The sequence below is a fragment of the Pogoniulus pusillus genome, unplaced genomic scaffold (genome assembly GCF_015220805.1).
Source record: "Pogoniulus pusillus isolate bPogPus1 unplaced genomic scaffold, bPogPus1.pri scaffold_50_arrow_ctg1, whole genome shotgun sequence".
In the NCBI taxonomy this organism is placed as follows: domain Eukaryota; kingdom Metazoa; phylum Chordata; class Aves; order Piciformes; family Lybiidae; genus Pogoniulus; species Pogoniulus pusillus.
In genome coordinates, this window is record NW_026974708.1 from 299,649 (window position 1) to 325,440 (window position 25,792).

The 25,792-nt window shown below is 54.3% G+C and overlaps 1 protein-coding gene and 1 long non-coding RNA gene across 3 annotated transcripts; both read left to right on the forward strand.

Annotated features, from left to right (window-relative positions):
- Nucleotides 1–5,799: 5,799 nt before the first annotated feature.
- LOC135174188 (zinc finger protein 345-like) lies at nucleotides 5,800–21,835 on the forward strand. 2 transcript variants are annotated; one of them, XM_064141412.1, is made up of 2 exons: nucleotides 5,800–5,952; nucleotides 19,101–21,835. In XM_064141412.1, exon 2 carries the CDS (start codon nucleotides 19,160–19,162, stop codon nucleotides 21,593–21,595), a length of 2,436 nt encoding a protein of 811 aa, XP_063997482.1. In that variant the 5' UTR covers nucleotides 5,800–5,952; nucleotides 19,101–19,159; the 3' UTR covers nucleotides 21,596–21,835. The 2 variants fall into 2 exon arrangements, with proteins under 2 accessions (XP_063997482.1, XP_063997483.1); XM_064141413.1 differs by lacking the exon at nucleotides 5,800–5,952 and adding an exon at nucleotides 9,233–9,246.
- Nucleotides 21,836–23,949: 2,114 nt separating this feature from the next.
- Nucleotides 23,950–24,754, forward strand: LOC135174209 (uncharacterized). Its single transcript, XR_010301794.1, has 2 exons — nucleotides 23,950–24,168; nucleotides 24,623–24,754. It is a non-coding gene; the product is annotated as an uncharacterized LOC135174209 (long non-coding RNA).
- The last annotated feature ends 1,038 nt before the right edge of the window (nucleotides 24,755–25,792 follow it).

The window sequence follows — 25,792 nt, forward strand, 5'->3', positions numbered from 1 at the left end:
AAAGGGACACTGCCCAAACTTCAAATCCTGCTAATCTGAACTGCTGAATCATGAGTAAACCAAAGAAAGAACTCCTCACCTAAAGACTGAATAACTTTAAAGACTCAAAAGAACTCTAAAGAAATCACAGACTCTGCTCTATCTGCTGTTTTCTGAAATGTTATTCTACAACTTCAATCCTAAAAGAACTCAGGTGGGGAATTTAGTTCAGGAGGGGATCTCCGTGTTTGAGCAATAAATCACTTGAAAATCCACAAGTGAGCCTTCGCGTATTTTCCCCACAACCTCCCAGACTACCTTCCGTGACAGTGAGTTATTTGGCTTAGCTTAATTTAGTAAGAAACCGCTATTAATTAATAGCTGAGGCCTTTTCCAACTTCTGACTTCCAATATGGTCAGATTATTGATGGTATCCTTGTAGGTTAATTCTCATGCAACTGAATCTGCTTATTGAAGTAAATTAATCTTTGTATATATAGTTGTGGGGGTGGGGTTTTTTTTGGGAAAATCAAAAATAACTATTTTTGATAAATTCCCGACTCAGCCACGTATTAATTCCTGCTCTCCGCAACATGGTCCCTTCCCACCCTGACTGATTCTGTGATTCTATTCTATGATTCCGTGATCCTCTAGAGGGGAATCACGAGCAGCCTTTCCCTGACAGGCATCAGGGCAACAGCTGCAGCTGAGGTGTTGCAGACATCCTCTGGACTGCTGCTTGTGTGGGGTGGGCTCTGTTGGAGGCCTTGTTGGGATGATACAAGTGGCAAAGAATCTCACAACCACTTCGAGCTACCCTACAAGTATTATACAGCTCTGACACTGTGATGGTTTGAGTGCTCCCTGTCCCCCCCCCCAACTTTGGAAAGTCTCCCAGGCTGGACCCAGCTGAGCTGGAGGTGAAGTGAGCGAAGCTTTATACTCACATCTGAGCACAGGGTACAAGCAGATGTTCACAACAGAGACAGAAACAGACAAGTTAAAAAGTGACACAGACACACAGCAGCCCTCCCAGAAACCAGAGTCCCCAGGAGGGGCTCACAGCCACCCTTCCACCTCCTTTCCACCCCTCTGCCTTACCCCAGACTTTGTCTCATGCTCCAGGGGAGTTGGGAGGGTGGGCCAGGGGAGTTAGGAAGCACAAGGATGAGTCACACAGACAGTAGGTCAGAGAGAGAAGTGCAGCCCAAAGCCAGAGAGCAAACTGCAGGACAGAAGGGGCTCACTCCCAGCACCAGCAGCATCATTTGGCTCTGCCTAATAGAGCCCAGTGCCAGCTGCATCCTCTGATCTCCTTCTGCTAGATACTGGCACTGGTCCCAGTCCAAACTAGGTCCAGCTGCCTCTTCCTGGGACAGTCTGAGTCCCTTCCCAGTACAAACTGGATTGCTTTAGCCTCTCTCAGCACAGCCTGGCCTCTCTGCCACTACAATCTGCATCCTTGGACACCTTCCCCACACAGCCTTGTCCCCAGCCAGTTACAAACTGGATTCCCTGATCCCCATCCAACACACCCTGGGCCCCTCACACTCTCTCCAGACAGGCCACCAAACCCTACCCAAATCTTTGATTCTCCCCAGCCTTTAGGCCCCTGCTATAACCCAAAGGACCTGAGCCCATCCCTCACCTCATCCCTTAACTCTCAGCTTCTCCCCAGAACCCTCCTGCCTCTGACTCTGTCCCCATTGCTCACCCTGGCCCCAGCCTTTACACCTCACATCGACCCCTTGGTCTTAACCCCTGCCCTCAGCCCAGCCCAAACCAAATCCCTGCCCCTCAGAGCTGGCCCTCTCCTGAGCCCTGCCCAGCACTATCAGCAGGATACCAAAGCCTCTCCTCAGCCTTGGCCTGAGACCCAGACCTCAAAGGCAGCTCTGAGCCCTCAGCCCTTTCCTGGACACCACAGACCTAAATATCCTTCCTGTGCTCTGTGCTCTCACCTGCACACCTCCCACCTCTGACTGGCTCTGCTTGGCTTCTGACACAGGGCACAGGCTGTCAGCTCCCAGAGCAGCCATATGGCCTTGGAAGAGGAGCAGGAGGTGGCCTGTGGCTGAGCAGCTGATGGACACCAGCAGGAGATGGGTGGCAATGCCATGAGGAGCTGAGCTGTGCCTCAGCATCTCAGGGCCAGCAGCAGGCACAAGGCTGTGCAGGGGCTGGGAGGTCACTGCTGCCTCAGGAGCTGAGAGGGCAGCAGCAGGAAGAGGGCAGCAGAGGGACTGCGAGGTCACTTCTTGCTGCAGCAGCTGAAGGGCAGCCCTGACTCCTGCCAGGGCTCTGTGCTGTTGGGCTGCCAGCTGCCAGTGTCCCCAACAGGCAGCAGAAGGCCTGTGGTGGGCAAGGCACTTGTGTGAGTCTCTGTCCCTGAGCACCTGGTGGCCACTGTAGGAAGAGGCTTGGGGCTGGGTTGTCACCTCCCTGCCCCCTGAGTGCCTGAGGGGACAGCAGCAGGCACAGGCCTTGGCTGTGGCTGCCAAGCTGAGAGGCAGCAGCAGGGAGGGGCCTTGGGTGTTGGTTTGGAGATGGAGGTTCTGCTCTGTGCTGTCCCCAGTCAAAAGACACCGCAGGCTCTGGCAGGGACCATTGCCAATGCCCTGGGATGGAGCAAAGCCTGCAGGGAGTGAAGAAGGCCAAGTGCAGAGCAGCTGTGGAAGCAGGAGTTTGGCCACTCAGACACGGGGGGTGTCCTCCCCTGCACTCAGCACTGGAGTGGCCACATCTGCATTGGTGATGTCTGCTGTGTGGTGCCTTGGTCTGGAGGAAGGAGGAGGGACTGGAGAGGTTGCAGAGAAGATCTGCAGGATGGACTTTGGAGGCTCTCTCTGGAGGCTGCAGGCTCAGGGAGTGCTGTGCTGCTGCCTCAAGGCTGCTTTGAGCTGCTGGAGCTTTGCTTGGCTGTGGGCAGAGAAGGAAGCCTTTAGGAAGTGCAGCTTGGAAGGTGCAGGCTGGGGCTGAGGACAGAGAAATGTGAATCAGAGGAGAGAGCTGTGGTGCAAGAGGGGAGCCAGGAGTGTGGGCAGCCCATGTCTGGCTGTGTGCCAAGGCAGCTCCAGCAAGAGTGGAGAGCCCTGAGAGAAGGAGTGGAACTGTCAGGGTGAGAGCTGGCTGGGGAAGCAAGATGGGAGCCTGAAGGGCAAGAGGTGCAGGCATGGGAGAGCACAGGACAGGCTGCAGTGGGAATGGCCAAGGGCTCTGGCCACTCTGAAAAGCCCAAGAGGATTGAGGCCTTTGTCTCCTCAGCTCTGGAAGTTGCTTCTGCTCCCATGGCAGCTGAGATGAAACTTTATTTGGAGGGTCTCAGGTGCTGCCTTTGCAAGGCCTCGGGGTCAGGGCTTGGCCTTTCTGCTTCACAAACCAAGCCCAGGGTTTGCTGCCCTGCACTGTGCCTTTGTTTGCCTGCAGCCATGGCCCCTGTGAGCTGCTCTAATGAGGCCCTGGGAGGCTTTGTCAGTAACAACCCTCAGTGAGGCCAATCAATGCTTCAAGGTAGTTGAGGTTTTGCTTCTGACTTCCTGAGCAGTTTCTTCAGGCTCCTCTCACTGCCTGAGGTTGCTGTAATGAGCCCCAGGTGCCCTCAGGAGCTGTTTGTGTCTCTGGAACTCTCTCCAAGCTGTCCAAGTGCACCTAACAAAGCTCATTTGGTTCTGCCACAAGTGTAATATTTGATTGCTTTTCAGTCTAGAGCAGAGGGGAGAATTCAACAATGATTCCAGCCCAGGAGGTCTGCACTGGCAGGAGAAGCTGCCCCTTAGGGGCTGACATTGAATGGACAATTTCACTCCTCCCCCTCCAACCTCCCCATGCCTCTCACTGCCCACCTGGGGCTTCCAGCACTGCTCCTTGCAGCAGACTCCTGCAGTGCTCTCTGCAGCTGGAGCTCACAGCTCCATGGCACAGCTCCCCCCTGCTCTCCTGACACAAATGGCTGCACACAGCCACAGAGGAATTGTTGCTGTTGGGAAGCAAAGCAAAGCCAAGGCTGAGCAAGTTCCCTCAGCAACCCAAGCCCCACGGAGCCATCTGCCCAGCACAGGCTGTCTCTCAGCAGGTTGTCTCTCCCCAAGGCATGCTCTGAGCAGCAATGCTTTGGGCAGGCAGAGACAAAGAGAAACACAATGTCAGAGGTGGCTCAGGGCACAGGGAGGCTACTCAAAGCCAGCTCAGCTTCTGCTCCCTGCAGCTCAAAGCAGCAGCAGAGGTGAGAGGAATCTGAATGAACAAAGAGTGAGAAGTGGAGATGATAGAAATGGCCTCTGGCTACACAGTCTGCACCTGGGAGGATGAGGTCAGAGATGGTCTCTGTGCCCTGGAGAGCTGACAGTGTGTGGAGATCAGATCACCTCATTCCCTGTCCTAAGTAGCACAGGTGCAGTGTGCTGGCAGGAGGTGACAAACTCCCAAGCCACAGGAGAGCAGTGCAAGGCTGGAAAGGGAGGGCCCAGCACACCCAGGAGACCTCTCAGTGCTCTGCCTCTGTCTTTCCCAGTCCATGCCTGCCTGACCCTGGGCTGCTTCAGGGCCCAGGACAAGGGCAAGGGGAGATGGCAGAACCAAAGCACTTCTGCTGCTGTGCTCCAGGAGCAGCATTTCCATTGGCTCTGCTCTGGGCCGGGTGGGAGATCACTCTCAGAGTCCCTCAGCCCTGGCAAAAAGCTCCCACAGGGATTTATCCAGGAGCTGGCACCAAGTCACCCCTGCCTAAGGCAATTCTTCCTGCTGCCTATGATGCATTCCTGGGGCATGGCTCAGGGAAATATTTGTGTGCCTGCAGCTGCACAGTGGCCTGGGGGCCTCCAGACCCCTCCTCAAGCTTCCTCTTCCAGCCCCAGGTCCACTCTCTGCTGCCTGAGATAGGAACTTTCTTTCTCCCATCAGCATCTCTTTGGAACCCTTCAGGACATCTAAAACCTCACTGAAATCTTTTCACATCTCCCAGGGTTGCCTAAAAGCTCCTGAAGAGGCTTTAAAACCTCTTTGTAGGAGTTCTGCAGAGACTTGAATGAGAGTTTGGAGTCTCAACTCTGCCGATGAGCCTGGAAAAAATCATCAAAATCTCTTCCAACCTCCTGAAAGCCTCTGAAGAGCTTCTCAGATCTTGGGAAAGATCTTCAGGAGCTGTGGAGACCTTCCCCTGCCCTGCCCTGCCCTGCCCTGCCCCTGCCCTGCCCTGCCCTGCCCTGCCCTGCCCCTGCCCCTGCCCCTGCCCTGCCCCTGCCCCTGCCCTGCCCCTGCCCTGCCCTGCCCCTGCCCCTGCCCCTGCCCCTGCCCCTGCCCTGCCCCTGCCCCGACCCTGCCCCTGCCCTGACCCTGCCCCTGCCCTGCCCCTGCCCTGCCCCTGCCCTGCCCCTGCCCAGCCCTGCCCCTGCCCCTGCCCTGCCCCTGCCCCTGCCCCCGCCCCCAGACTGCTCTGCGCTGGCTCAGGACTCCCCCTCCCGGCATGCCCCGCGCAGCCCCGGGGCCAGCAGCTCCCCGACCCCGGCTCTCAGCACGCCCCGGGGCCCGCCCAGGCCCTTCCCCGCTCCGCTGCCTCCGCCCCCAGCGCTCCGCGGCCCCCTCAGCCCCCTCCCGCCCCGCCGCAGCTCCCGACCCGCAGCTGCCGCTGGGCGCCAGCAGCTCCGGCACTGCTGCCGCGGTCAGCAGCTGCTGCCGGCAAAGATGGCGGCCGCGGGCGGCAGTGGCAGTGCCTCGTTGTGCCTCGGGGGCGGAGCTGCCGCGCTCTGGGCGGCGCTGATTGGCTGCGGCTGCCCGGCTGGGGGCGGGACTTCCGCTCCGGCCCGCGCTCCGCTCCCGCCCCTGGCGCACGTGGCTGCGGCAGCGGCAGAGCAGAGATCTGCGCCGCAGGCTCTGAGCTCCCCAGGCCGGCAGGAGCCTGCCGGGGCCGGCGCTCGGCACCGTCCTGTGCGCGGAGCTCTGCCTCGGCCTCCGCTCTGCGCCCCCCGCGTGTGCCAGGTGGGGAGAGGGCAGCGGTGGGGCTGAGGGGGAGCGGAGCCCCCGGGGGCCGAGGGTCGTGTGCTGGGTCCGGGAGGGGCGTGTGGGGCTCCGGGGCCAGGTGCGTGGGGTTGGGGTGCGTGGGGTGCGTGTGGGTGCGTGTGGGTGCGCTGGGTGGGTGCAGGTTTGTGCGGCAGCAGTGGGTGGGTGTGGGGCAGGCTGTGTGCGGCTGTGGTGTGGGTGAGGGACGTGAGGGTGGGAGTGGGCAGCGCTGGGGCTGTGAGAGGCTGTGTGCGGGTGTGGGGGGTGTGAGTGTGGGGAGCTGCGTGGGGCCGCGGGCAGGCCGTGGGGAGCTGTGTGGGTGTGTGGCGCTGGGGGCGGTGTGGGAGCTGTGCGGGTGGGGTGCGGGTGGGGCCGGCAGAGGTGTGCAGGGTGGGGGTGTGCGGTGCCGTGGGAGGGCTGTGTGCGGCTGTGTGGGCGCGGGTGGGGCCGGTGAGGGGTGGGCGTGTGGGGGGCTCCTGGTGCCGCTCTGCCGCTCGCTGTCGCTGCTCGGGGCAGCTGCAGGCGCCCTGTGGCCGCTGCTGTGTGAGCGAGCGGAGCCCACGGGTGGGCTGCGGGGGCTGCCCTGGCGCTGTGTGCCTGGCCCTGGCCCCTCTGCTGCCTGCTGGGCTGGCGGCAGAGCTGAGGTGGGAGCGGCGCCGTGGGGGCTGGTGTGGGCAGGAGAGGTGGCGGTGAGCGTGGGGCTGGCTTGCGGCAGAGGCTGCCGTGGGGGCTTCGTGTCCGCGGCGAGCCCTGGGGGCTTGGAGGCTTGGTGGCGGCAGGGGCCGGGCGGCTGCGGTGCTGCAGGGCAGCGCTGGGCTGAGGGCCGGGCGGGGGGGGGAGCCCGGGGCGGGCCGTGGGCTGGCTTTGGTGGGGGTGGCAGGCGTGGGTGCTGTGGCCGTGGCGAGCCCGAGCTTGGGAGCGCCTGGGGCCGGTGGCAGCTGTGGGGCGGTTTGGCTGTGTTGGGGGCGGTGGCATCGGAGCCCTCTGTGCCCGCCAGAGCCTTGCTGTGGGGGTGTGGTGTGCCCAGCCCTGTGCTGCCAGCACTGCCTCGAGTGCCCCCAGCCCCCTGCCTGTGTCTGGGGACCCTCTCACTGCAGGCTGCCCCCAGCCCCCTCCCCCCATGCTGCTCCTCAGGAGGTTCCAGCTTGCCCCCAGGGTGTTTTGTTTTGGGCTCTGCTGCGTTCCTGGGAGGATCCCCCAGGTTCAGTGGGACCCACTTAGCTTTGAGGGACCCCCCCCCAGCTGTGTGGGGGCCACTGAGCTCCAGGTCACCTCAGCAGTGGAAGCTGAAAATGGCCCCCAAGAAGCCTCTCTGGATCCATAAAAGGTTCCACTGGAATCCCAAATGGCCCTGGGGACCCCCAGAGTGCATCCTGGAGTTGAAAAGATTGCCCCAGGCTGCCCCAGGGGAGCTCAGGATCCAAAGATGGCTCCAAGGAACCTCAAATAGCAGCCTGGGACCTGGAGAGTCCTTAAAGGAACTCTTTAGTTTCCCTCTTGGAATTTCAGTCTCCTCTGCAGGGACCCCAAAATAATTCCCCCGCATCCCCAAAATGACCTCTGTGCTCCTCAGGTGCCCCCAGGGCCTGTGGGGTGGTTTCTTGCTGCTGGTTTTGGGTGGGGGGTGGCCATGGGGGTGGCAGCTCTGGTCCCAGCTGTCTCTGCAGGCCCTTTTCAGGCTGCCTTTGCCCAGAGCTGCTCCTTTGCCATCCTGCCCAGGGTGAGCACCCCCAGCCCTCTGCCAGGAGTCCTGGGGAGGCTGATGTGGGGGTTGGGGTCAGCACTGCAGCTGCTGGCAGGTGCAGGAGCTCCCTGCTGCCATCGTGGCAGGGTGCAGAGGCCCAGGGCAGGCAGCTGGGCACAGGCTGGGCCCCAGCAGGACAGGGCAGGCTGTGGCTGGCAGGGGCAGAGCTCTGCAGGCTGCAGAGGCAGCAGCAGCAAGCCCCAGGCTGGCCTCCAGGGGCTTTGTGTGTGCAAAGTGGAGCTGAAGCTGCTGAGAGCAGGCAGGAGGAAGGCCTGAGAGACACAAGTGGGCACCTCCTGCTGCTGCAGCCCCAGGGGCTGCAGGGCCTTGCTGGGCAGAGGTGCCCACACTTGGCAAGTGGTTGCCTCTGCCTGCCTCTGGGTGCAGGGCTCTGCCCATCGCTCTGTGGGTGTCCCTGTTGGGGACACATCACACAGATGGAGACACCTCAGGGGTCTCTAGTGCCCAGGTGGCCTTGCCCTGCCCAGCATGCCTGGGTCAGCCAGGCCCCATCAAAGCCCAAATGCTATAGACCCCCAGAACCCTCCCCAGCCTCAGTGGATTCCAATCCCAGCCACAGGTTTCCCCCCAAGTGCCCCAAGGAATCCCAATCCCAACCCCACAGCCCCCACCAGACCCCCCCTGACGTCCCCATAACCCTGCAGCCCCCCCATAACTGCACAGACTCCATCCCATAGCCTTACAGAGTGCTGCTGGACCCCACAGACACCCCCAGCAGCACCCCAGGAGCTCTGAAGCCAAACCCCACAGCCCCTAGATCCCCACAGAGCTTCTCCAGCCCCACAACCCCCAACCCCACAGACTGTCCTGCCCCCCCCAACCCCACAGAAACTCACTGAGATCTCTGCCAAATTAGTTTTTTTAGGAGTTTTGCAGAGCTTTTAATGACCTCATAATAAATTCTGATTATTTTAGGTGGTGTTTTGAAGAGATTTGAGGGCCAGAGAGCTCCTCAGGAGTTTTGCTGTGTCCTTAAGAGTTCTAAACAGGTGTTGGTGGTTTTTAAGGCAGCTTTAAGCCTCCTGGAGCACTTAGAAGGGTGTGGAAGGCTTAAAGAAGCCCAGAAAGTCATCCACATCTCTAGAGAGCGAGGTTTTAGAGTTTCCAAGTGATTTGTGTGACTTCTGGAGAGCTTTTTAAGACATTTTCTTGATTTCTCAGGCCTATTTGAAGCGTTTGGAAAAGGCAGAACTCCTGAACATCTCTCCAGCACCATTAGAAGAGGTTTTAATGCAGCTTTAGGAACTTCTAAGAGTTTTGAAAGCAGTTTAGTGATGTTCTGGGGCCCTTAGGAGTTGTGCAGCAATGTTGATGATTTGTAGGGCAGATGTAAACCTCTTTAAGCAATTTTGAAGTGTCAAACACATCACTAAGCCTGGAGACTCACTGACAGCTCTTCAGAATCAGCTGTTTGAAGAGTTTCTAGGAGCTTTGAATGACTTTGTAAGGGTTTGGATGAGTTTTGAAAGGATTTTTGTGGGTTTTTTTTCAGGCCATTATTAACCTTTGTAAGTATTTTGGAAGAGCTTTGAACACAAATGATTGGTACCCAGGTGGGGCCTCTGGTGCTGTGCTGGCTTTGGACTGAGTGGGAAGCTCTGCTGGGACTTGGACACTGATTTGGCTGATTAAGTGGCACAGAGAGGGGCACTGCAGATTCATTCTTCTCCTTGTCCTCATCCTTCTTGTTCTGGTACTCTTTATCTTCCTCCTCATTCTCAGCCTCTCTGTGTCTTTCTCCTTGTCATCCTCTTGCTCTTCCTCCTCCTTGGGGCTGCAGTTGAGCTCCTCCAACTTGTTCTCCAGGGTGCTCTCGTCTGGGCTCTCATCCAGAGGCTCCTGTTGGGCCATGCTGGGTGTCTAAATCAGCCCAGGGGCCTGGGTGACTTCTGGGGGGCACAGAGTGAGTGCAGATGGACCAATGGATGGGTCAAGTAGGGTCAAGGCTGCAGGGTGTGGGAGGGCTTAGTTCAGCAGCTGTCTGGCTCTGACTGACTTCTACCTCAAGTGGTGGTGGCAGCAGCTGACCCTGGAAGCTCAAACACCCAAGCCCTGCTTGGGTCAGAACACTCCCCTGACACCTCCTGCCTGTGTCCTTCTTTCTCCATCAGCCCTGGGCCTCCAGGCTTGACAAGGTCAGAGTTAGCAGATCTGCCCTTGCTCAAAGAATGCAGCTTTGGGGAAGCAGCAAGCCCCCAGTGCCCTGCTAATGACAGAATCAGGGTTGGAAGGGTCAACAAGGATCAGCCACTTCCAACCACCCTACTATGGGCAAGGCTGCTTAGAGCCTCAGCCAGCTTGGCCTTAAACACCTCCAGCCATGAGGCCTCAACCACCTCCCTGGGCAAACCCATTCCAGGCTCTCACCACTCTCATGGTGCAGAACTTCCTCTTTACCTCCAGCCTGACTCTCCCCACCTCCAGCTTTGCTCCATTCCCCCCAGTCCTGGCACTCCCTGACAGCCTAAAAAGTCCCTCCCCAGCTTCCTTATAGCCCCCTTCAGATCCTGGAAGGCCACAAGAAGGTCACCTGGGAGCCTCCTCTTATGCAGACTGAACAGCTCCAACTCTTTCAGTCTGTCCTCATAGCAGAGCTGCTGCAGCCCTCTCAGCATCCTTATGGCCCTTCTCTGTACATGCTCCAGCATCTCCACGTCCCTGTTGTCCCAGGGGCTCCAGAGCTGGATGCAATACTCCAGGTGGGGTCTCAGCAGAGCGGAGTAGAGGGGGAGAATCAGCTCCCTGGCTCTGCTGACCACACTTCTGCTGCTGCAGCCCAGGCTCTGATTGGCTTTCTGGGCTGCAAGTGCACACTGCTGGCTCCTGTTTAGCTTCTCATCCACCAGCACTCCCAAGTCTCTCTCCTCAGGGCTGCTCTCCAGCCTGGCACTGCCCAGCCTGTAGTTGTGCTTGGGGTTGCCTTGACCCAGCTGCAGGACCCTGCCCTTGGTCTTGTTGAACCTCCTGAGGTTGGCTTGTGCCCACCTCTGCAACCTGTCCAGGTTTCTCTGGATGGGTTCCTGCCCTCCAGCGTATCTGCTGCTCCACACAGCTTGGTGTGGGCAGCAAACCTGCTGAGGCTGCATTCAATGCCTTTGTCCATGGCACCCACAGAAATGTTGAACAAGACTGGTCCCAGGACTGATCCCTGAGGGACTCCACTTGACATTGCTCTGCACTTGGCCATGGACCCCTTGACAGCCATTCTTTGGGTGTGGCCATCAAGCCAGTTCTTTATCCATCCAGTGGTCCACCCATCAAACCCATGTGTCACCAGCTTGGAGACCAGGATGTGATGTGGGACAGTGTCAAAGTCCTTGCTCAGGGCCAGGTCAATGCCATGTTACTTGGCCCTCATCTATGAATGTTGTGACCTGTTCATAGAAGGCCACCAGGTTTGTCAGGCAGGATTTACCCTTGGTGCAGCCATGCTGATTGTAACCAATCACTTCTTCACTATTCTCCTGTCTTAGTAGTGCCTCCGGGAGGATCTGCTCCATGATCTTACTGGACACAGAGGTGAGACTGCCTGGCCTGGAGAACCCTGGCTCCTCCTTCCTATCCTTTTTGAAAAAGGGAGTTCTGTTTCCCCTTTTCCAGTCAGTGGAGACTGCACCAGACTGCCAGGCCTTTTGGAATAGAACAGAGAAGGGTTTAGCAGCCTCATCTGCCAGTTCTCTCAGCACCTGTGGGTGTATCCCATCAGGTCCCACAGACTTGAACACTTTCATGTTTTCCAGGTGATCATGAACCTGATCTTCACTTACAATGGGCAGCAATTCCTTCCAGCCCCTGCCATTATCTTCCATGGCTCCAGGAGTGTGGCTGGAGGCCTTTGCAGTGAGGACTGAGGTCACCAGCCCTTCCCTGTTGGTGAGAACAAGGTCCATCATAGCAGCTTTTCTTGGTGGTTCCTCTGCCATTTGAAGGAGGAAGTTGTGATCTGTGCACTCCAGGCATGTCCTGGATTGCTGATACCTTGCTGTGTTGTCCGTCCAGCAGATGTCAGGGTGGTTAAAATGTCCCCATGAGGACCAGAGCTTGTGACCTGGAAGCTGCTTCTGTTGGCCTGTGAAGGGCCTCATCTGTTTGGTTCTGCTGGTCAGGTGGCCTGTAGCAGACCCCTACAGTAACATCACCCTGCCCTGTCTTCCCTTTAATTTTAACCCATACACTCCCAACCATCTCAGCGTCCTTCCCCAGCTGGAGCTCCACTGATTCCAGCTGGTGACTGATAAAGAGGTCTACTTCCCTGCCTATCCTTCCTAAGGAGCTTGTGCCCATCTATCCCTACATTCCAGTCATGGCAGTCATGCCACCAAGTTTCAGTAACAGCCTCTATTGCGATGAGGCAGATCTCGCGGAGAAGGGCTAATCTCAAATATGCAAGGACACTGCACAGTCCAGTGTGGATCAAACGCAAGTGACAACTTTAGTAGCCGCGCGCTTATATGTGTTACAGATAATATATGCATACATGTAAGAAGCTAAATGGCTGAATCCCTAAATACCCCATTTGCATGGTGCACCTACTTGCTACGTGCAGCTGCAAGCAGCAAACTACTTCTTATCTTATTCAGAGTTAGCTGTATCCTGCTCTGCTTCAGTTGTCTGCTGACTCATCAAGGACAGCGCCTCCCTAGCTAGTTATATTAAATGCTGCCTTTGTTTATCCAATATGCCTTTGTTTCAGTGTGGCCTAGCACAGCCTTAATTTAGTTCCATATACTCATCCTGTTTGCCCACCTCTTAGGTCATGTCCATTTTCCTTTAGCCATTCTGCAACAATTCCCCTCTTTTCTTTTTGGGCAAGCAGGGCTGTACCCCCGGTAACTCGATCCACACCCCTCAGAATGCATCCATACCCTATGCGTAGTAATATAAGCATAAGCAGTACTGTTCCCAGCAGGTGGAGGCCCTCCTTAATAAGCTGTAGTATCCAGGGAGACAAACCTCCAAAAGTTGATCTTAGCCACTGGTCAAAGGGATTTTCATTAGCAACAATGTGGTTAGTATGATTTTTCAGCCAAGCAAGCTGTTTATGGATAGACTCCCCATGATCCGAGAGATTAAAGCATCATATTCCCTCAAAATCGCTACAACCATAGTGCTAAAATCAGAAAGAGAATAAACCTGTTACAGCTTTCACTAGTAGCATTAGTTTGGCAAGCTAACAGCCCAAGCTTAGCTAACAATCCCAAAAGCATTTTCTGCAAGCAACGGTAAGTCATTTGTTCAAAAGACCAAAAGTCCAGACAAATGTCACAGTCACAGGAGAGTGCAGGTGTGCCACATCTTCATTGGTTCTGTGTGGCAATTGATGTTGTAGAGTCGCAGATGTATCTGCTGTCCAATATTCTTCCTCAGACTCCCATAGTTCTACATTCACTCTAGTTCTCAGTAACCTTGATGCTTTCATCACACTCCTAAGCTATGAGCTGTGTCGGTCTATAGTGCTTAAGAACTACTAATTTCTAAATACGATACAAAGATATGCCCTAGATGTTGCTTTCAGGATACTCTATTAGGCCTTTTTCCCACAGTCCTTTTTCTGTTTTAAGAATTTAAGGCAGTGTTTGTCATCTTTCTGCAGGACCCTTGCAAAAATAAGACAAGCACATTGCCATCTGTGCCAATTAATTGGGCTAGGCCTTTACAAAAGGAACTAAACTGAATCTATTCCATTAAACCACAATCACTGAAAACTCATGAAAATATCCAAATTCGTTAACCATGATCAAAACCTTATGATCCATACACACACAATCATCCTGTCAGTACTCCTGTCAACTCCTTTCCACAATTCTGCCATCTGAGCAAGACTTCTGCTCACTTTAGGAAAAAACAGGCTAATCATACTCAAGCTGGTCTCCATCTTAAGGCCTGTGAGGATAAGTGATCAAACACAACCAAATACAAGAACAAATGCAGACATATTCATTGCCCAGGCTAACAGATCCACTGGTCTAGTCCATATGACGCAACCACAGAAATTTCAGCGTTCTCTTTTCCTTCTCCTACTTTCCTTTCCTTCCTTCCTCTATTCTCTATTCTCTCCCCTCTTTTTTTTTTTTTTGAGTTATACATAATCCCAGTGCTATCTAAATATACAGAAAAAAATTAAAAATATTCTACAATATCCTTATATCCTAAAATTCTACAATTATATTTACAAACTCTTATCCTTAATTATATTATCTGTCAACTTAAAACATACATCAACTAAAGGAAATGAAACCATTAACTCAGTACTGAGAAAAAAACAAAGAAAATCAGGAAGATATTACATTCATGGAGCTCCTTTGAAAATACTCTGGTACCAGAAAAGTGAAAAGAATCTTAAATTAGAAGTTATACACTTACAAACAACTCTTACTGTAATATTCTATTATGTTAACTATTAAACATGTGCAGCTGTCAAGTAGTTAACATACTCTATTTTAATTGCTTAAGTCTTATCCCAATTACCCTTCTAAAATTATTCTAAAACTTATTAAAATAAACATCTTATCAAGTCACGAAATAGCTATCACAAATTCAGCTTGTTTCTTTAAGAAACAAAATAGTTTTGTTTGCAGCAACTGCAAGGGAAAGAAAAACACAGGAGAGAGGGAGGGCAGCGGGGGAAGGTGATAACGCCGGGGGATGAGGGGAAGGGAGGCTCGTATCGCTCGTCTGAGCCATCCGGTCTCTCAGCCCCCATCCCATACTGTCTCCGTTGCTTCTACTTTTTCTTCTCTGTTGATCGTCCCTCTGTCTCTCTGGTGTTTTTTTTTCTCTTTCCTCTGTTGCTGTCGGTAGAGACGCAGGGGGGGGGAGGTCTGCGTTGTCAGGTGCTTAGCAGAGTCCTGTGGGCAGGTCACCAGCGGCACTCAGCAAAGTTGGTATGCACGGCTGCAGGAGTGCTGAGAAACTTTTTAAACTGAGAAATCTTTGATTATGTTGCTGGTTGAGTGCTTGCTTCCATGTGAGACAATTCTGCTTTTTTATGCGTGGTCTTACTCCAGCTTCTACACTGCAGGTTCTCATCGGGCTCCTCAGATTTCTCGCTTCCACCTGTATCTGAGCTTTTGCTGCCGAGCTTGCCACTTGGCATGGGGATCCCTGTGGCAGGGGCTTCCGACTCCAAGGCTGGGAACAGCTGCCTCTCCTTTCCGACACAGTTCTGAGGAGTCTTTAACCGAGTCATTGCCAAACGCCCTCCATTCTGCTTCATCAAAATATGACTCAGGGGTTTTGAAAAACCCTTAGCATAGCCGTATGTGCAAAGTCCTGGCAAATACTTGGTATTTGTCGTGGAACGCAGTTTCGCGGCAGAATTTATGGGGGAAATACGCGAGGCGTTGACTATTTTATCAGTGATTTATTGCAAAGAATGCGGATTCCCTCTTCCCGAAACTACACCACCACTGTGAATTCTTTTTGATTGAGATCAAAGTAACATTTCCGAAAATGGCAAATTAAAGAGTCTATGATGTTTAAAGAGAGTTCTTTTGAGTCTCTGGTTTGAGTTAATAGTTCGTCAGCTACTCACAGTCTGTAGCTTGGCAGGGAGTCCCTTTCTCCCGATGAGGGTCCAGGCATGCAGGCTTTAGCCTCTGCGACTCGGCGTCCGCCCGAGGCGAGGCTAGATCGGCAAGCAGTTTGTTGTTGTTAAGTCCGGGGAAGGACAGGAGCGAGGGTGAGATCCAGAGCAAAAGGCAAAAAGCAGGAAAAAGGCAAAAGGAGCAAAAGGCAAAAAGCCAAGAGCCAAAAAGCCTCGATCCTGGCCTGTCCACCATTTTTATAATGTTCCAAAACAGGACTAGCCCACAATTCGGACCACTTTTACGTTGTTCACATACATTGGTAAAAACCAGTAAGCAATTTATATAATTGGATAACATTACCTAAAACAATATAAAGACCACTCCTCAGGCCAGCCCACCTGCAGGTGCTGGGCAGGCCTAAGATAGTCGTTTCTACTTAACCAAAACAACACCCTGTTGTCTGGAAAGCAAGGCCAAGTGAAAAGGAAACATGGCCAGTGTTTACTTTTCACTTACCCTAGGGAGAAATCTTCCCATGGGACTGAAAGATTGTTTTGGTTTTTCGATGCTTCTGGCTTGAATGTGAGGCACTAGAAACTACACAATATAGCAAAAGCTTAGAGAGCCTTTGCTACTCTCCATGACAGTATTAAAATTCACTTTGCGCTTTTCTACAAAGCAAGATAGCAAGGAAAGGGCTACCTCTTTATCCATGACGCAGCGTCCCGCTTGCCCCCCTTGCAGCGATGAAGGCTGGCCCTCTTATCATCAGCCTCGGGCCCCCCTAATTGGTCCGCCACCCTGTCCTAGGTTCGTCTTGCTAGCGGGTGTCGCTCTCCTCCGGTGGCCTGTTACGCCGGCCTGTCCTCCTCCGTGTCTCCTAGGGTACCCCAAATCAGGGTCCCTGTTTCGGGCACCAATCTGTGGTGAGGCAGATCTCACGGAGAAGGGCTGAACTCAATATGAAAGGACACTGCACAATCCAGTGTGGATCAAAAGCGAGTGACAACTTTATTTAGTAGCCGTGTGCTTACATGTGTTACAGATAATATATGCATACATGTAAGAAGCTAAATGGCTGAATCCCTAAATACCCCATTTGCATGGTGCACCTACTTGCTACGTGCAGCTGCAAGCAGCAAACTACTTCTTATCTTATTCAGAGTTAGCTGTATCCTGCTCTGCTTCAGTTGTCTGCTGACTTGTCAAGGACAGCACCTCCCTAGCTAGTTATATTGAATGCTGCCTTTGTTTATTCAATATGTCTTTGTTTCAGTGTGGCCTAGCACAGCCTTAATTTAGTTCCATATACTCGTCCTGCTTGCCCACCTCTTAGGTCATGTCCATTTTCCTTTAGCCATTCTGCAACACTCTATGTCATGGCATCCCAGCAGCACAGTGGCTCTTAATTCATCCTGTTTGTTGCCCAAGCTCTGTGCATTTGCATAGAGGCACTTCAGCTGGGCTGGCTCTTGCCTCCTCTTGTGCCAAGCCCCCTTGATTTCCTCAGATTGTCCTGGTGCATCATCCCTGGCTTGCTTCAGGGCAGCAAGTTGAGGGCATTCATTCGCTCTGCCTCTGGTGAGCTGCCCCATTGTCACCAGTCAGCAGGAGACTGTTAACCCCTTCCCCATTCAAATCTGGTTTAAAGCCCTATCCAGGAGCCCTGCCAATTCCTGCCCCAGGATCCTTTTCCCCCCCTGGGACAAGTGCATCCCATTAGTTGTTTGCAGCTCTGGTGCCTTGTACACCAAGCCATGGGTGTAGAATCCAAATCCCTGTTGATGACACCAGCCCTGGAGCCATGAATTGAGCTCTTTGGCTCTTCCTAAACGTTCCCTTGTGCATTGCTGATGTTAGAGGGAGAGAAGAGAACACAACTTGAGCTCCTAGTCCTTTTAGCAGCTGCCCTAAGGTCCTGAAGTCTCTTAATTGATCATGAGCCTCTCACTGTTGCATCATCACTACCCACTTGAAAGATCAGAAGTAGGCAGTAGTCTGAAGGACTCACCAGGTTGGGAATTTTACCTCCAGTGTCCCTTAGCTGGGCACCAGGGAGGCAGCAGACCTCTCTATGAGGTGGGTTTGGTCTGCAGATTGGGCCTCCTGCTCCCTTTGTTAGGGAGTCTCCTGTAACATGACCTGTGGAGGTTTCATTTCAGGATGGGTTTTGATGGCTGGCCTGAGGCAACCTGCCTTTGGTGCAGTTTCTGGGCTTTCTGAGTCCTCCTCCTTGCTGCTGACCTGTTCCTCCTGCAGTCTCATACCTACTCTGCAAGTGCACTGTGGGTAAAGTGCTTCTTAAAGTAGCTCACTTGCTCTGTTTGCGTTCTCTCTGTTGGGTGGAGACCTGTTCCCATTGGCCCTGCTCATGTGAGTTACTAGATGGAGGGTGAGAGACTTGCTGATGGGAGGGTATCAGTCCCCCTGCTCCACTGAGAGGTGACCACAGTTCAGGTTTTGTAGGGATTAGATTATGGAAAGAGTCAATTTCCCTTTTGCAGTCTCTTGTAGTTCTGAGTCTTTCCACCTCTTCTTTTAGTTCAGCCACCATGTCCATCAGGTCTCTGATCTGCTCACACCTAACACAGTTCTTGTCCCTGCCATCCTCCAGAGCAAGTGCCAGGCTCCAGCACTCACTGCAACCAGCTGCCTGAACATCTGCCTGCTTGTGTGGATGTGGTGGTTTGGATGTACCCTGCCCCCCCACACTTTTTAGAAATACCCAACTAGACTCAGTCGGTTCTGAGAATATGAATGAAGCTATTTATTTACAGCTAGCACAATATACAAACAGATATTTACAGTATATACAGTTATATACAGAAATATACAAGATAAAAACAATACAGAAACACAACTCCCCTCCCAGAAACCTGAGTCCCCAGGAGGGGCTCTCAACCACCCCTGCACTTTCCCCTCCCCCTCTCAACCTTACCCCAGTCCTAAGGAAGAATAGAGGTTCAGCCAAGAGGTTAAGAAGCAAGGTTAGTGGCAGATGAGGTTAGGGAGATGTAGCTCAGCCAGAGCCCAGCCAGAGAGTGAAGACAAAATGGCGAGAGTGCTATCTGGTGTTTAGCCTTCTTGTTCCCATACCTCTCAGCAAGACTGTGAGGGAAGGAGACATCACAATTTTTTTTCTTTTCACAGGCAATTATCTACTTTTTCTCACCAAAACATTCTAGCTTGCTTCAAACTAGCACAGTGGGGCCACTGTTTGGGTGCCCCCTGTTTTTCTGCAAGCCTTTGCCCAAGCAGTACCCATGGCTTTTGGTACTGCCCTGTCCTCCCCAGCTTCTTTTTGGTGTTTTTTTCCCCTGTCAGGAGCAGGCAGCTGCTGCCTCCTCACAGCCACATGCCACCTTCTCTTTGGTTGTCAAGTGGTTTCTACTGCAACCTCTCCCTCTGCTACATCACTGTGCTCAGACACGTAGGCAGCCCAATCTCCTCCTCTCTTCAGGAGCTGTGGAGCAGGTAGCTCCTTGGCACCTGAAAAGAAGGGAAAAAGAAGCCAAAACAAGTGCCCAGAGCTGAGCTGGTCGCTGCTGCCTCCTCTCCTCACAGCCACACACTGACTTCTGGACACCTCCCAACCCCCTTCATCCTCCCCACCATATCTCACCTCTCTTGGGGCTTTAAGAGTAATTGGTTGTGCTGGGAATCTGTGGGCTGAGCTGCCTGTCTCCCAGGTGGTTTGGGGTCAGTTGCATGTCCAGGGCAGGGGTGTTGGGGTGGGTATGAAACATGGGGTCCAGAGGACTCAGCACAGGAACTGGGAATCTGACCCTTCCATTGCAGGAAGTCACATACAGTGTCCTTCCTTCTGTTCTCAGGCACTTGGGTCTCATGTCCTTACCTGAGGGCACAGGGGTGTCCCGTCCCCCCCAGCTGCATGGCTGCCCAGAAGGGCACAGATGAAATCCTGGAGGAGAACCATTTGAACAATAATTTAGAGGAGCCAAAGCACAGCCTTGAGGAAGAAGGTAATGAAGACATAGATCAGGAGGCCATGGAGGATGAACTACATGAGGAGGAGGATGACAGTGAGTATGAGGGAGATGAAGAAGATGATGTGGAAGAAGAGGAGAATGAAGTGGAGGAGGAGGATGAAGAAGAGGAGGAGGATATGGAGGAGGAGTGCAGAGCCACATCAGCCTCCTCTGTGCCACTGGAGCAGCCAACTCAGTGCCCCAAGTGTGGGCAGAGCTTCCCACCCAGCTTGGAGGTGGCGAAGTCTCACTGCCCCCACCCCAGTGCCCAGCCCTTTGTCTGTGGTGGCTGTGGGCACAGCTTCAGCCTCAGGTCCAAGTTCACCCAGCACCACAGGATCCACAGCAGGAAGCAGCTGTACACCTGTGGTGGCTGCAGCAAGAGCTTCACTCGCAGCCTGACTCTCATCGCCCACTGGCACAGCCACACCGGGAAGAAGCCCTTTGCCTGCAGCGAGTGCAGCAAGAGCTTCCGGCACAGCTTGTGTTTCCTCCAGCACCGCCGTGTCCACACCGGTGAGAGGCCTCATGCCTGCAGTGACTGTGGCAAGAGTTTCCAGGGGAACTCGATGCTCACTGCTCACTGGCAGGTCCATGCTGGTGAGAAGCCCTTCAGCTGCAGCGAGTGCGGCAAGAGCTTCAGCGTCAGCTGCCACCTGTTCCGGCACCGCCGTGCCCACACCGGTGAGAAGCCGTACCGCTGTGCCGGCTGTGGCAAGAGCTTCTGTTGGAGCAAGACCCTCATCGCCCACTGGCATGTGCACACTGGCAAGAAGCTGTTTGCCTGCACCAGCTGTGACAAGACCTTCAGCCACATCTCTCACTTCCTCCAGCACTGCCATGTCCACGCCAGTGAGAGGTTGTGCAACTGCAGTGATAGCAGCAAGAGCCTCAGTGGCAGCTCTGACCGCAGCCAGCACCTCTGCAACCACTTCTCTGAGGGCCATGGGCTGTGCAGCAGCGAGGAGAAGCTGCCAGATCCTGAGGTCATCACCAGTAGCTGCAAAAAGTGCCTGCAGAGCTTCAGCAACCACTCGGCCTTGGTGCGGCACAGGCAGACCCACAGGGGTGAGAGGCCACATGGCTGTGCTGACTGTGGCAAGGGCTGCAGCTCCAAATTCAGTCTCACCCAGAACCACCAAAACAGAACTGGGGAAAAGCCATTCCAGTGTGCTGACTGTGGCAAGAGCTTCACCCGCAGGTTCAGCTTAGCCCAGCACCGCCGTGTGCACACTGGTGAGAGGCCTCATGTCTGTGGTGACTGTGGTAAGAGCTTCACCTACAGGTCCGCCTTAGCCCAGCACGGCCGTGTGCACACAGGTGAGAGGCCTCATGTCTGTGGTGACTGTGGTAAGAGCTTCACCTGCAGATCTGATCTCACCATTCACCACCAAGTGCACTCAGGTGAGAGGCCTCATGTCTGTGGTGACTGTGGTAAGAGCTTCTCCTACAAGCACAAATTAGCCCAGCACCACCATGTGCACACTGGTGAGAGGCCTCATGTCTGTGGTGACTGTGGTAAGAGCTTCTCCTACAAGTACACATTAGCCCGTCACCACCGTGTGCACACAGGTGAGAGGCCTCATGTCTGTGGTGACTGTGGTAAGAGCTTCTCCTACAAGTACGCATTAGCCCGTCACCACCGTGTGCACACAGGTGAGAGGCCTCATGTCTGTGGTGACTGTGGTAAGAGCTTCACCTGCAGATCTCATCTCACCCTTCACCACCAAGTGCACACAGGTGAGAGGCCTCATGTCTGTGGTGACTGTGGTAAGAGCTTCTCCTACAAGTTCACATTAGCCCTTCACAGCCGTGTGCACACAGGTGAGAGGCCCCATGTCTGTGGTGACTGTGGTAAGAAGTTTACCTGCAGATCTCATCTCACCTTTCACCGCCGAACGCACACAGGTGAGAGGCCTCATGTCTGTGGTGACTGTGGTAAGAGCTTCTCCCGCAAGTTCACATTAGCCCAGCACCACCGTGTGCATACAGGTGAGAGGCCATATGGGTGTGGTGACTGTGGTAAGAGCTTCAGCCACAGGATCACATTAACTGAGCACCGCCGTGTGCACACTGGTGAGAAGCCTCATGTCTGTGGGGACTGTGGTAAGAGCTTCACCCGCAGATCTGATCTCACCCATCACCGCCATGTTCACACAGGTCAGAAACCCTTCACCTGTGCCAGCTGTGGCAAGAGCTACAGTCACAGGTCCAACCTCGCCCGGCACATTCGAATCCATGCCTGTGACCAACCCACACCAAGTGACACAGAAGTACAAAGCTCACAGCATTTTCAGGGTAAACCTGAGTCCCCTGGGGGACCTTTTGCAGCAGATTGAACTGAAATTGCCTCTTTTCACCTGCTTTTCTCAGACACAAACAGCTCCCTCCCCTTTTCAGCACCAATTAGTGCTGCGGAGAATAATTAGAGTGCTGAGTTGCCACAGCTGGTGCCACTGCTGCAGCTGGGCTGGGAGTTGGCTGTTTGCTCCCCAACACTTAGGGTTTCCTAGAAGTTAAAGAAAAACCTCATCCCAGTGATAACGAAAATCCCAACTCTAATAAAGTGCTGTCTTTTGCTCCTTTTCATTTGCCATTTCTTCCCCAGAGGCTGCTTTTGGGGGCACTGCTTCCCCAGGGCCAGGGCTGCAGCCATGTGGCTAGTTCAGGGAGGACTCCTGTGAGGATCTTGAGAAGCTTTGTGGGCATCTCAAAGGTATGTTGAGGAGAACACAGAGAATTCCAGAGGCAGTCTTGGAGGGGTCTCATGGGAATCTCAGATGGGATTCCATGGCACTAAGGGTGGGGAACAGGCCCAGGACCTCTGCTCTAGGCTCTGTTTCATCCCTATCCTGGGGACTGTGCTGCTTTGGAGGTGTGTCTCAGCTGAGTGCTGCCAGTCTGTTAGGGATGGAGGTGTCTGGGCTCAGGATGAACAGAGGGGAGTCCTGACCTGGCAGCATATCCAGCTTTGCCACATCTCTGTGGGCAGATGAAGCATCGTGGTGAGGCCATCACAGCTGAAGGAAACAGATGCTGTCAGCCTCTATGGAAGTGCCTCAGAGTCCCCCAGAATGGGAGCAGGACAGCTCCTTCCCCAGTACCTACCCTGCTGTTCCTGTCCAGCAGCCTCAGTATCCATAGGTATTAAAGCATATAGGCAGAGCTCTCTGGATGCAGCTCTGGAGTGCAGTTAATATTTACAGATCTTCCAACAGATTTCTGCCCCTCAGCCCTTTGCCTTCCATCCTGTCCATTGCAGCAGTGGTCCAAAATTCTCTTCCTGCCATGGCCCCTCCCAAACACTATCTCAGTCCCCTTGATTTTATCCTTTGCACTCCTCTTCCTTCTGCTCCCACTGACCACCTCTCTTGAAGTCCCCATGTGCCCTTGTTTGGAATTCCTTTTCCCTTCTCTTGCATCCCACAGTCCTGTCCCTTCAATGCCTCCAGCCCAGTCCCTGGGGATCCACTAATCCCCCCTGTGCCCTGTCTTTGGGACCCCCTTCCACAACCCCATCCTCTCTGAGGTGCTGTTCCTATCTCCATCCCCACCCCTGGTGGGTTCATGAAGAGGCATTCCTGGAGAACTTGGAGGAATGAGGCTGAGGGGAGCAGAAGAGAGATTCTCCTTCAGACTAGAGGAAAGCCATTGGCCTGGTGGGACCGAGGGCCGTTGTGGCCCACCTGGAACTCCAGTGAGGTCCACTGCAGCTCACCCCTTTGCTCTCCCTCCATAGGCACTCCTGGATGATACTGAGGAAAATTCTGAGTTGGATCTGAGCAGTGAGGTGGACTTGGAGGGCATCCAGCCTGGAGAATTGCAGGGCATTTTGGTCCTCCCATGTCTTGCTGGGACTTGGAGGTATCCCAGTGTCCGACGATGTCTCCCTGCAGGTGAACATATTCAAAGTCAGGGCAGTGGACAGTGCCAAGGCAGGTAGCATGAGTTCTGCTGGCCCCAGATCCTCCCTTCCCATGGCCACAACACTCCAGAGCATTCCAGTGTGCTCCAGTACACCCCAGTGCATGGCACTGTGACTCCAGAGAACTCCTCTGCAGCCCAGTGCTTTCCCAGGGAGGAGCCATTCCCCAGGGCCCCCTTTGCATTCCTGTGATGGTTTGGGTGTTCCCCCTCCCCCACTTTGGAAGTCACCCAGACTAGACTCAGCCGGCTCTGGAAATTGAATGAAGCTTCTGTTTACAGCTCAGCACAATATACAAGCAGATCTTTGCAGCATGTACAGTTGTAGACAGAACTATACAAGGCAAAAGGTAATACAGAAACACAACTCCCCTCCCAGAAACCTGAGTCCCCAGGAGAGACTCCCAACTGCCCCTTCACCTTCTCCTTACCCCTCTCAACCTTATCCTAGTCCCAGGGCAGAATGGAGGTTTGACTGGGGGGGTAGGAAGCAAAGTGGATGAATGGCAGAGAGAGGCTGGAGAGAGAAATGCAACTCAGGCAGTTCCCCAGCAGAAGTGCCTTATCTATGTTTTGATTCTGGTTTTTATACATCTCAGCAAGCCTCTGAGTGAAGTAGACATCACCATTGTTTTCCTTCCACAGCCTGTGATCCAGTCCTTCTCACCTAAACATTCTAGCTAGCTTCAGACTAGCACAATCCCATCCATCCCAGCACAACCCAGCACAGCCGAGGATACCCCAGTAGGCCACCACACACCAGGTGGGCCCCTGCCCAGGACTCTCACTGCTCTCTGTGCACCCCCATCCAAGCTCATCTATCCCAGAGGCATCTTCCCCAGGGACTCCATTGCTTCCCCCATCCTCCCAGTACATGCCAGTGCAGCCAGACTTGTCCCTAACCTCCCTTTCTCCCCAGCTGCCTGTGCTTGATGATCTGGTAGAGCTGCTAGAGGCTGCCAAAGCCATTCAAGCTGCTGCTGTCTAGGTGAGCAGCACCAGTTCATCTCTAGCCCCACAAAGGATCCTGGGCCCTGGGGATCCCTGAGCCCTCTGGGCTGGGCAGACCTTGGGTGTGGGAGAGGGAAAGAGAGGGCACTGTCCCTGATCTCTATCCCAGCATGCACAGGACAGAGCTGGCCCTGTGCCTTTGCATGAGCTCAGTGGGGCTCTACAGACCCAGAGGGTCACTGTATGGGCCAGCAAGGGGCTCTGGTGCCACACAGACCCCCACGGTCACAGTGAGGACTGGGCAGGGCTCTGGGAGATTTAAAGGTGTCCCAGGGCTCTGGTGACATCTGGATCTCAGGAGAGCCAAAGCCTCTCCTGGGTATACTGAGGGCTCCAATTGCTTTCTCCTTCCCCTGGGCTCTGCAAAGAGACACAGTGGGGACAAGGCTCCTCTCATGCCCCAGCTGACACTGAGGGTCTCTCTCTTTCAGGACTGGAACTGCTGGTGACATCCTTGTCCTGTGCCTCTCCAGCAGCATGAGGATCATCCCTGGATGACCACACCTGATCCCCTGGGAGCCCTGGCCCATGTCTCTGCCATGATAATAAACTCCCTCAGCAAAGCTCTGAGTGTCCCTGTCCATGTGCCCCCTCCTCTGCCATGGCCCCAACACCTGCATCCTCTGCAGCACCACAGTGAGGAGCAGACTGGCTGAGGGAAGGGATGGGAGCCCAGATGCCTCGGGGCCTCTGTCCAAAGGAGGTTCCCCTGGAGCATGCTCCCATGAGGCTGGGAGATGCAGGCAGCAGCAGTGCCAGACCATGGGCATGAGGTGTTTGGGAGGGGTGAAACACTCTGGTGTTTTGGGGTGAGGGCAGGTGAGGAGCATGAAAAGGCAGCTGGGACCCCTGGGTCCTCTGCCCCACTTTGGGAGGAGTGGCAGTTCCCTGTCCCATGGGCTCAGCATTCTGGGTTCATGGATCTCAGAGCTCCATGCTGAGCCCAGAGGCCTTCCTGTTCCTCAGCCCACAGCCTTCTCTGGCTCAGCCCGATCACAGAGCAGGAGGGCAGGTTGTGGGCACCAGACAGTGGTTGGATGTTCCCCTGTCCCCTACCAGGTGTGGCCCAGCTTTGGGAACTTTGTGTTCATCCTCTGGGCTGTGCTTCAGCCTCTCCAGGCACGACTGAATTGCCAGCAACTGTCACCGTGGGGATGCTACCCTCAGGCCATGGCATGTGATGGTCTCAAGACTCTTTTCCAACCTAAATGATTCCTTTGCTTCCTGCCTTCAGTGGGGTCGACTTCAGGGGAATATTTCCCTGGGTGCAGAGGGAGACCTGAGTGTCCTCAGGGCAGCCAAATGCAAGAGGAATGAAGGGCAGCACCTTCCTGTGCCTTGTCCCTGGGCTGTGGGGTTCAGACCAGAGCTGTCAAGTGGGGAACCAATAGGAAAAGGGGAAACCAGAAGTGGGGCCTGGCAGTGCTTAAAGGGGCCAAGGAGAGAGCTGGGGACAGACTTTTGAGCAGGGCCTGTTGTGACAGGACAAGGGCTGATGGTTTGAGCTAAAAGAGGGAGATTCAGACTGGAGAGAGGGAAGAAATGTTTGGCACTGAGGGCGGTGAGAGCCTGGCCCAGGTTGCCCAGGGAGGGGGCAGATG

Bases quoted from the DNA above. Each gene is read 5' to 3' on its own strand.
- LOC135174188 (XM_064141412.1), top strand. From the start codon at position 19,160: ATGGCTGCCCAGAAGGGCACAGATGAAATCCTGGAGGAGAACCATTTG.